The 12,072-nt window shown below is 36.0% G+C and overlaps 1 protein-coding gene across 3 annotated transcripts in view; it reads left to right on the top strand.

Moving 5' to 3' along the window:
* LOC126965933 (cGMP-dependent protein kinase, isozyme 2 forms cD4/T1/T3A/T3B) overlaps nt 1-12,072 on the top strand; it is a 200,210-nt gene that overhangs the window by 148,061 nt on the left and 40,077 nt on the right. For 2 of the 3 annotated variants that reach the window (XM_050809730.1, XM_050809731.1), the window contains one exon: nt 8,121-8,340. In XM_050809730.1, coding sequence (XP_050665687.1) covers nt 8,121-8,340 — 220 coding nt within the window. Of the gene's footprint in view, nt 1-497; nt 2,270-8,120; nt 8,341-12,072 lie in introns of those variants that run through there. The other variant, XM_050809729.1, reaches the window with a different exon arrangement.

Genomic DNA, 12,072 nt, shown 5'->3' on the forward strand with positions numbered 1-12,072 from the left:
CTGTACTATGCGTACAATACAATGATATATTCAATACAACCTACCGGGATTCGAACCCGGGATCTCTAGCTAGTAGTCAGGGTCACTAACCATTCGGCTATATGGGTCGTCAAATTATTAATCAATTGATTAGTAGAGTAGATTTAAAAATAATATGAATATACCAAAATTAGTCAAGGGCGGCCTGATATGAGTGACATCACTAATAATTTGTCATCAATTATTATTAAAAGTTACCGTAAACCAACTCTGTAAATGTAGTACAAATTGTGTTAAAAGTCTAGTCGGTCAAGGAACACATTTATGCCTACGTTACTGTGTGAATCATGGGTCTTTAATGTGAGCCCAGATGACTCATGATTACTTGTCATTGTATGTAATAAAAACTCCATTTACTTTAATTAAAGATAGAGTTAAGTAACACGGGAATTATGAGCAACAACATGAGAATTCTTTGTGGCATAAAGCAATATCGTGTAAATTGTTTGCAGGTCATTGTTTGTGTATAACAAATATGTACAGAATACTTAACAGTATGTTCAAAGTGTATTAATTGTCCTAATTAAGGAAGAATATGAATACTACGAAACTACAGAACTGCCATTTGAAGATAATGTCTGCTGTTAATTTTTCATTATTGATCGATCTCAATACATTATGAAAATCAAACACTACCCAGGAAAAGCGGTCATGGAAGACCCATGGCTTTCTCTAGATGATAGGACGATGGATCTCGTTTATGCTGCTAACTGGGTCGGAGCTGAGAATCTCAATAATTATAAAAATGATGTGAAATCATCAAATAATGTTAAATTTAATTCAATATCTAGAAGCAAATCGTGCCGTGACGTAGCAAGCAGCGTGGACAGAGATGATAATAACGGCTATGTCCAAGGTCATAGTGGATTTAACTACAATCGTGATGTTCCTAACAACCGCATATCTCAATTAGCTAAATATCAACAAGATATAGAAGAAAAATCAAGATCTAATAACAATCTCCTCATACAAAATAAACTTAAACACAGCTATAGTTTTAAAGACATGCCAAATGGTTATAAACCTTCTACTTTGAAAATTGGAAAAAGGAGAAACTTTACTGAATGGGATATTGAAGCTTTTGGGAGTAATAATCGTCAAGCACCTTTACCTCCACAAAGAAAGGATTCACTAAAATATGCCCATCGTCAGAGAAAGGTCGACTCCAAAAAGAGTTACTATCCCCTGCCCGACCCTGGACCTGTTCCTCCCGACCCATCTTCAGAAAGTTACTACGAATATTATTCACGAGTAAACCAACAAAATAATGATACTGATAGTGATAAAATAAAACAAAGTCAAAGAGATCCAAAGAAAGAAAAGTCACCAACATCAACTGATTCTGCTTCCAAAAGCTCCGGTGACTTCGGAAATGATATGTATAAATTTATTAATTCTATGGCAACCTTAGATTTAGCACCGATAAAGTCTAGAACCGGAAAAAGTAAAAACGAACCGAAGTATGAAGCGGAAGACTTAAGTTCGTATATGCGATCGACGAACGGATCGTTGCTTACATGCGATGGAGTTCCTGAACACAGAACACGAACAGACGACGATGAAAACAGTTGTGTGAACGAAAAACCTAGTTTTCGGTCAAAATCACTCAGAGTTAAAAGTGAAGGCAGAGCACCTCTGAAAGGGTACTTGGACACAGCAGAATCCAGAAACAATGGTTACAATAACGTTACTGTTACTCAACCAAAGAGAAATCTTTCTCCAAGTGAACAGTTGTCCTTAATGCAATACGAAATGTATAAAGGAAGTACTAATCCTTCTTTACCGGCGGTCAGTAACGGTTACAGTTCGGTTAAATGGAAAGATAACGAAAGTCGGACTTCAAATAGTGACAATAGGCAAATAAAACCGGAAAGATACGGAAAGTTGTATAATACAGTGCGAGTGAAAAGTGACGATAGGTACAATAAATATAATAGTATTTTTTCAATAACTCCCAAAGATGCTATAAGTGAAGTAGTGAATGAAAAGAATAAAAATGGAGTATCTTCTAGAAGTGCTAAAAGTTCATCTAGTGGTTCAGACTCTGACTTTTCAATACCTCGACCGAAACTAATAGTGCCAGTTCATACGTATGGAACACGCAAAAGAAGAACAGGCAACCTTTGCCACCGGGATAGTACAGCAACTGAGTCTTCTTTGGACGCTGGTATAGTTCTTGACGTAACGCGTCTTGAAGATCAGACCCCTCATCATCGAAATGGAGAATCAGGTAATTGACATTAACCTTTTTAGATCAATGCTATAGCTATTTTAGTATCACGAGTTCTAGGTACTTGTTTACTGATTTTGATCGATGAATATGAGACGAGGGAATTTCGAGGCCTTGTGGTTTGTATTTATAGAAGTTGATAGAGCGACGCGATAATCTCTTGACACTATCAATAATAGTGATTATTATCTTTTTATAAAAAAACAATAGCAATTTTGTAGTTGACTTGTAACCACTACAGAATTATCTTTACGTAACTATTATGTAATTATTTTGTCTCTTGTCCATTATATCGTTAATATTGTTCACTGTCTGAACTTATTACACAAACTTATACACCGTATTTTGTTTCTAAATGACAGATCTTTTTGATCTCATAACTTCTCTTAATTGCCAACTAGCGTAGGCTAGTTTCCTCGTGTTTTATTTTTTATATGCTTTGTCTATATATTTTGATTTAATTGCATACCAAAAAGCTAGGTTTTTTTATTCATCTATGGAATTGTCGGATAGTAAATGCTATACTTACAATTTGACCTAACTTTATGACAAACGTCAATAAATTGTTCGGAGTTTCCTTGCGAGATCGAATCAGAAATGAGGAGATCTGTAGAAGAACCAAAGGAACCGACATAGCCCAGATGATTGCGAAACTGAAGTGGCAGTCCAGACAGCTCGATGGACAGATGGCCGTTGGGGCAGTAAAGTCATCGGATGGCGACCACGTCCTGGAAGACGTAGAGTTAGTAGGCAACCCTAAAGATGGACCGACGTTCTGGTCAAGATGGCCGGAATAGGTTGGATGAGGGCAGCGTAGGTCCGATTGTCATGGCGAAGCCTTTGTCCAGCAGTGTACTGACTACTTTCGGCTGAAATGAATGACAAATGTCATGCAAATGAATATAATTAAGATGTCCTATAAAGTTAATTTAACCTGCCTTTCCGATTAACAAAATACGCTATATGATACAACTACTTGTATAATATATCAAAATTTTATAAACAATAATTATAATCTTATGAACTTTCGACCCGTATGTAACACAACGCGTTGCCTTGAAACACTTTCGTTCGTGAAGTAAATAACCTACGTCCGTTTACTTAAGTAACGAAGTAGAACTATGCCCTGTTCTTATTAGCTTTAATATTTATTCAGAAATATTCAGAGTCGGATAATTGTGTTCATTTATTAAGTTTATATTTGATTATTTATCGCATATAAAAAATATAATAAAATACTCGAAATTCTGGCCCAAGAAGCTTAACTGCTGCTTTCTTTTATAAAAAAATATGTTATTAATAATAATTTTAAGTTGAATTAAATACCAACGGTACAATACATTGAAAATTCCATATAAATTTCTGGTCGTACAAATAAACTTGTTATACCTGATAACAAAGTAAGAACATGCAAAATGTTGACTATATCGCTGACAACACTGTCAATACAATGACAATTCTGAAGTTTTCCAAATGTTTATCAGCCTAGCAAAAAAAACGCGGGAAACGAGATACGTCAAAATGAATCTATCATAGGCAAAATGTCTATTTGTAAACATTTTGCATATTCTTGGTTTATGTTCAGGTATAACTTTATGCCAATTTTATTTGTAAGGCCGGAAATGTATATGAAATGTTCAATGTATTGTGTTAGTTATTTAAAAGTACATACCGTTGGTATATAGTTGTTATTATAGATTGACAGTATTACACAATCCATTATATTAGCATATAAATTACGGAGAAAACCTCAAGAGAAAGTCAAATTTTTATTACAATTTGTGGTTACGATAAACACTACGATAAACTTTTGATTTCGTTTCCATTTTTCATATTGTTTTATGTTATACCTGCCTCGGCTAAGTCAAGTTTTTGATTTGTTAGGCCATGTTGCATTTGGTCACTAACACAAAATTAGAACTCCAAACTCCAGATTTGTCTGCTAGCGCAGTATCCTGAGGGTCAAGCTAACCCATTGCATTAGAAATACGGAACTGCGCTCCAGAACTGGTATTGTTGAGAAAAAACCGCCAGGATAAAGTGGATCTGGGCTGGGCATGTGTGTAGGATGCACTCAGACCGATGGGCACAGGTTGTCACGCATTCGGAGCCTCGGAACGTGCAAAGACGTCGAGGCAGACCCCGAAAACGATGGCATGACGATCTTGATGCATATAATAAGTCCTGGTCGGATCTGGCACAGGACTGAGATAAATGGAGTAAAACAGGGGACGCCTTTGCCCAACCCTGGGATCCGTTAAGCTATTAAAAAAAATGTTGCATTTACAACAGTATCCCAGAAAATGTACAAATCACATGTTTTGTGAAAGTCATAAACGAAAATTAGTAACAGCTACGTTAACGTTATCTGGTACGTAGCATTAAGTAATGACTTTCTAAATAATGCCACATCTTGGAAAGGGAGCAACCAGCCCAGGGTATTGTGGTAATATTTAAAAAGACACACATGTGTTTCTTGCGCCAGTTTTATCAGGGCTGAAACGTATCTTTTCGAATAGGAGGTAGACTTTGAAGTTCAGTATGTGATTTTAAAATCTATTTAGAATAAAATTATGGAATTTTAAGACCAATGAACAAGCGAGTCAAGATATAAAGAACACCTCTGCAATGCCAGAGGCTTTGAAAAATTTGTACCGGCCTTTGACAGTTATTTAAGGGGCTTACCTATGTCACCTAAAAATTTCTCATTGTTTATAATATGTGAGCTAAAGTAATTTTTCGAGCCTATATAAGGAAGTAGTGATATACCGTCTCCATCTAGTTAAATCGTCTAAACATTCAATAGTATATTGACTGACGTAAACCATTAGACCTATTTCCATTGATGTGAAGTGAGTAAAGTACAGATGTATTAAATATAAATTATCTTGCTTATGACGACAAGTAATTAATATTATCATTCGGTCAAAGATTCCACGAGGATAAAATAATTTCACGTCCTTCCTTAAGTATACGTCTTTTTTTTATGGAATAGGAGGACAAACGAGCGTACGGGTCACTTGTTGTAAAGTTATCACCGCCGCCCACAATCTCTTGCAACACCAGAGGAATCACAGGAGCGTTGCCGGCCTTATCTACATCTGTGTTGATGAAGGAAAATCTATGCTTATTTAATTTGATTAATATTTAACACACATCCAAAGATTAACATACGTATAATTTTTAAAGAGTCATCACATACTTAAGTCAGTTAGTTTACCACAAATTTTTGTAACAACAGTTAAACATAATAGAGACAGTGATAATAAAAAACTGGAAAGATATAGATAAGCGTATAGAAGCTATTATTATAAAATGTAAAAATTAATTTTAGAAAGCCGTGTGATGCACAGTTGCGTTTAAATAGCGGGCTAATTCAGATTTCATGGTCAAGTGACCAAGTTTCCTCGTTCGATGTTGGTTTCTTGTCATCAACAGTTTAAGACTTCGCGTACTTGGATTTGACCAACTGCCCCTAATTGCTGGAGCATTAGAATACTACAAACGTTATGTATAATGTTTTGAAGATCTATGGTTTGGCTCAACATAACTGGGATATACAACCTAAACTTGGGTTTTTGACGAGACTTCCCATAGTGCGACTAGTCCATTTCAACCACAAGAAGATACAAATTATAAATTACAAGATGTATGTATGTGTTAATATTTCACTATTTTAAATAAAAGTAATGTTAGTATTGTATATTATATGCTTATTATTTTCGATATAAGGACCGCCTTTAGAGGTAAAAGCGTCCTTCCATTAATTTCTATTCGTTCCTGTCTCTTGCAATTCTTGTCCAAATCTATCTACTGTTTCTACTATTTCATCGCTCCATCTCTTATTAGGCTTCTATCGTTTTCGTTTCCTATTGAAAGGTTACCAGTAACATATAGTTCATTACTACCATCATGGACCATCTTTGGTCTTTTGTTCTTTGTATATTTCCAGCCCATTTCCATTTTATACCAGTTGGAGGCTCCTTTGCACCGGATGCCAACTAGATTATGGGTACCACAACGGCACCTATTTTTGCCGTCAAACAGTTATGTTTAAGCATTACTGTGTTTCGGTCTGAAGGGCGCCGTAGCTATTGAAATTACAGGCCAAATGAGACTTGAGATCTTATGTCTCAAAGTGACGAGCGCAGTTGTAGTGCCGCTCAGAATTTTTGGGTTTTAAAATTTTCTTGAGCAGCACTGCATTGTTATAGGCAGAGCGCATCAATTATAATCAGCTGAACGTCCTGCTCATCTCGTCCCTTATTTTCATAATAAAAAGGAACAAAGTGGCCCGATACCATATGCTTATTTCTGGAACAGGAGCCACAGTAGGTATCTTATGACAAAAAACTGTTATCCGCGGGGCGTAAATAGCTATTTATAAAACGAAGAAATGAAAACCGCATTTGTCATAACACCACTCTTCGAGAACACTTCCCCTAAGGCCTCGTCTAGTATTGGAATACTGGGTCTCGAAATCTCGAGCGATTGCGAATTCCGTGGCCATCTCTCCAGCCCTCCGGCAAAGCCACCTTGGCTTCAAAGAAGCTGGGCGTCATTTATAGAGCACAGCAATACCGGCCCACATTCTAGCGCTCTACAAAGCGCAGGTCCAGCCACACATGGAGTATTATCCCACCCCAGTATCAGCTCGATTTATTTGACCGCGTACAATGCAGTGCAGCTCAAATTTTCGGGGACCCAGTGCTCTGTGAGCGGCTGGATCACTTGGCGTTGCGTAGAGACGTCGCTTCATTATGTGTCTTCTACTGCATTTATAACGTGGAGTGTTCCGAAGAGCTGTTTAACCTGAATCCTACCGCCGAATTCCACCTTCGCACGACACGCCACAAGTTAGTATATCATCCCCACCATCTGGATGTGTGGCGGTCCTCCATAGTGCGGTTTTCAAAGAGCTTTCTTCCACGTACTACAAAGCTTTAGAATGAGCTTTCTTGTGCGGTGTTACCGGGACGATACGACATGGGTACTTTTAAAAAAAGCGCGTACACGTTCCTGAAAGGCTGGCAACGCTGTGATTCTTCTGGTGTTGCAAGAGAATGTGGGCGGCGGTAATCACTTAACACCAGGTGACCCGTACACTCGTTTAGTCTCCTATTCCTTAAAAAAAAGGAATTTGGGGAAGCTTAAGTGACTTGTTTATTTTCCGTTCAAAATGTGTGTTAAGTGAAGCGGATCTGTTGTAAAAATATACTTTTTGTAATACCCGATCAAGTTATGAGTCATTTTCGTCCACATTTGATTCTCGCCTTGAAACGACCATTTATAGCAAATGCGACTTGAAATTATAGTGTCACCTTAAAACCTCATCAAACATCGACAAAAAACTGTAGACATTAACTCTCAAATATTATATTTGTTCATTACCTAATGTAGGTGTAATCATCGTGGACCTTCTTTTGAAATTATACACTTCTAAATGATTTGTTTTAAACTTTTTGTTATTTTTTTTAAAGTGATAACCCTCACTTTTGGGATTGATTACACAAAATAAATTTAAAAACAAAATTTAGGAATGATGCGGCATTCGAATCCGCGACCTCTCGCGTTCCGTGCGAGCGCTCTTTTACTGAACCAACCGTTCGAGTGACATAAGGTTCATAAATCTTGATATGTCTTGATCAACTCTCAGACTGTGGCTTCATCTACAGGATCTACTTTACAGTTGATAGCCACTAAGAATTTTTGGGTATTCCAAGAATCCTGAGCGCTACTGCATTGTAATGGGCGTATCAATAACCATCAGCTGAATGTCTAGCTCGTCTCGCCCTTATTGTAATAAAAAAAAATACTGCGGAAATATATTTACACTTGTCTAATTTCACAGAGGGCAGAGTTGAGGTGTCCCGTGAGAACAAATACCTCAGCACCATGGCACCAGGGAAGGTGTTCGGAGAGCTTGCCATCTTGTACAACTGCAAGAGAACCGCCACCATCAAAGCTGCTACTGACTGCCGGCTGTGGGCCATCGAGCGGCAGTGCTTCCAGACCATCATGATGAGGACTGGGCTCATACGACAAGCTGAATACACCGACTTCCTGAAAAGGTAAGATACTCATACAATATATTCATGCCACAAAAATAAAATTTTAAAACAAATTTTTATGAATGATGCGGGTCTTGAACCCGCGAACTCTCGCGTTCCGTGCGAGCGCTCTTACCAACTGAGCCAACCGTTCGAGTTACGTATCGTTGATAAAATCCTATATGCTTTGTTCAGGTTCAACTCAGGTTGTGGCTTCATCTACAGGATCTACTTTACAGTGAAAACCTGCTCAACCCTAATATATTCATATTAGGAAATTGACTTGAGATGTCGCTCTTGCAAATCTAAACAATTTGTTATGTTTCAAAGTTATAACCCCCACTTCTGGGATTAAATTTATTACACAAATAAAATTTAAAAACAACATTTTATGAACGATGCGTGAATCGAACCCGCGACCTCTCGCGTTCCGTGCGAGTGCTCTTACCAACTAAGCCAACCGTTCGAGTGACGTATCGTCACAAAATCTTTTACGCTTTATTCAACTCTCAGGTTGTGGTGTAATAAATTTAATCCCAGAAGTGAGGGTTATCACTTTGAAATATAGTAAATTGAATATATATATATATACATTATCAAATCGTTCAAAAAACTTATTAATAGGTAATTTGAAAATCCTACATCTCGCTCCCATTCTTTTAAGCCCCAATAGCCTCCATTTGATACTCAAAATCTAAATCCTCTATGAGTTCGAGTATTCAGGACTCAATATTTACTTTCCACTTGATAAAAATTTTTTCACACTTAAACGCATATTTAAGTGAAATGAATCTTAAAGTATTTTTTAATATCTTATCTTATATCTTATCGTAAGTTCAAAAATTGCAAATAAACAAGAAAATCAACCAATTAACAAGATCTTTAGGTTCCGTCAGTAAAAGTGTATAAATCGTGCTACGTACATAAAACGCCTCGAGTTAAATCACTCAAGTACTTCTATCTGGAGTAGTTATTTTGGCGTTTCCTCGTTTCCCTTTTAATGAAACTAAGATTGTTTACATCCGCCAGGGCAGTGACCTCAGATGTAACTCTCCAACAATATGTTTGGTAAAGTTAATCATGTTCCAGGGAATCGAGCTATTCTTGTTATTTTTTTTTTATGAAAATAAGGGACAAGACGAGCAGGACGTTCAGCTGATGGTAATTGATACGCCCTGCCCATTACAATGCAGTGCCGCTCAGGATTCTTGAAACCCCCAAAAATTCTGAGCGGCACTACAACTGCGCTCGTCACCTTGAGACAAGATGTTAAGTCTCATTTGCCCAGTAATTTCACTAGCTACGGCGCCCTTCAGACCGAAACACAGTAATGCTTACACATTACTGCTTCACGGCAGAAATAGGCGCCGTTGTGGTACCCATAATCTAGCCGGCATCCTGTGCAAAGGAGCCTCCCTCTGGATTTATCATACTCGGTCATACAATTATTTATAATGCTTGCACACGTACCTATCGTGGCAGGATGATCCTGTGACGGGAAGCTCTGCTTCAGATTCTTAAAAGTTATTATATCTTTTAAATTAAATTCTTGTGTCCCGGTGATTGTTACCAAACCAATTTGATTGAAAATTTGTGTGTATATCGGATAGGTCTGAGAATCGGACAACACCTATTTTTCATACCCCTATTTGATAAGAGCCACCGACACACCCCTTAATATTGTTTTTTTATTTTTATTTTATTATGATTCAGCAGTAAAAAATACATACTTCAAATTTTTACCCGTCTTCGATCACCACCTATTTTTTTATCGCGATTTTAATATTATTCTATTCCATTCACAGATACGCAATAGAGTTGCAAGGTGGCAATTGAATGTATTGGTTATTGTAAGACGATAAATTTTGTACGATATATTTGGTAGGTTTGAGAATCGGTCGTCATCTATTTTTGATACTCCAAAAATTTTATTTATTGTTTTTTCTTTATTACTTTGATTGGCAATACAACGTCTGCTGGGTTAGCTAGTATCATTTTTTTTAATATAATCGCTTATAAAATGCTCGCAAAATGCCTTTATTTGTTTACGGTGTGTGTGGATGATGGAACTACTGTACTCAATAACTTTTGTTTTCTATTAATTTACAGTTACTTTTTTGACTTACTCGTGTAAGGCATTGACTATTTGATATTTGAGTAGGTTTGTTGCATCACTTTACATATATCAAATAACTAAAAATTTTATTTAATACATCTCTTATGCAAACCTTTACCTTTAATATTAATAAAATACTATAATTTTTATGTGCTACCTATTGATAAGTCAGTGCCAAGCCCTAAACAAAATAAAACTTAATATTATAAACAGCTTACTTACTGTAATTATTAAGGTTGTCTGGCCACGCGTGTCTGTCCGGGTTTTGTTCTAGACGAAGCTATCCCGCTCAAAGTCACGAGTGTAGGTACCCTTATTACAATTGGCTTGGCAACGACTTCAAAGCTATCAATATGTAGCACATACAAATATACCTATATAACCTTCAATATTAATAAATAGTATTTTATTAATATTGAAGGTAAAGGTTTTTGCATAAGAGGTGTATTAAATAAAATTTTTAGTTATTTGATACTTTTAATTTTTTGAAGTCGGTTTTTTAAAACGAATTTTTTTTATTTTTTACGTTTTAGTGCCAGTTAAATTAAAAAAAAATTGAAAATTGTAAAATTTTTATGGGACCAAATGGCATCTATTTCGCATCAAACAAAAGAAGAATTACGTAAATCGGATTATAAATCTCAGAGTAATCGGTGTACATACATAAAAAAAAATACCGATCGAATTGATAGCCCTCCTCCTTTTTGAAGTCGGTTAAAAATCATGCGTTGCACTCATCCAACGTATTCCGGCGATCTTGACCAAATTATAAGTGAGCAAATAGATTTGAAAGCTTTTAAACTGGAAGTAATGCCATCATAGATAACAGTTCCAAATTCCCGTTTGACGTGACGTGGTGCTAATGTTGAACAATAACGTCATTTAATTATGAAACCATCGGCTTGTTTATAATTCATGTCGGTTTCTAGAAAGTTGACGTGGAGATTCTTGGTGTCGAGTTACGCAGCCTTGTCTGTCTGTCCAGTACCGATCTGAAACCTTATATATACATTCCTAAACCATTTGACACCTGGCGATTAACGCGTTGAAAATATATTGTGAATATATTATGCTTTATTATTTAAGGTTTTACGTGGGTCATGGGCGCACGTAATTTTATAGAGTCGTTCTTATTTTGCCAAACTCGTCTTTAATTGACGCTAATAAATTATTTGTTTTTTTACATTTTGCAATCATTTATTAGCAAGTTGATTATAAGCTGATCTAAATAGTTGATTTATCTTAATACAATATTTCAACGGCGATTTTCATCCATCTGAAAACGTCGGTTTCAAGTGAAACTTTGCACACTTATGAATATGACTCTACTTTTACCAATATCTATCAGTGAAATACTTTAGAATTGAGATCAAGAACCCCATGATTTTTTTTTTACAATAAAATACGTTATTTTATAATCACACTACTCCGAACTTACAATAATTGAAAATTGTTTTTTACCTTTTTGTTTGATTTTCTATAAAAACGTGTTTTAATATAAAATCATAAAAAAAATCTAAAAATGAAATTTAAATATTTTTTTAATAAGATATATTAAGTGAGATTATGATTTTTTTGTGTAAATATATTGTATTTTGTTAACATAAACAAGAATAGGTTAAGGACAAATTTAAACA

This window comes from Leptidea sinapis, chromosome 9 (genome assembly GCF_905404315.1).
Source record: "Leptidea sinapis chromosome 9, ilLepSina1.1, whole genome shotgun sequence".
In the NCBI taxonomy this organism is placed as follows: Eukaryota; Metazoa; Arthropoda; class Insecta; order Lepidoptera; family Pieridae; genus Leptidea; species Leptidea sinapis.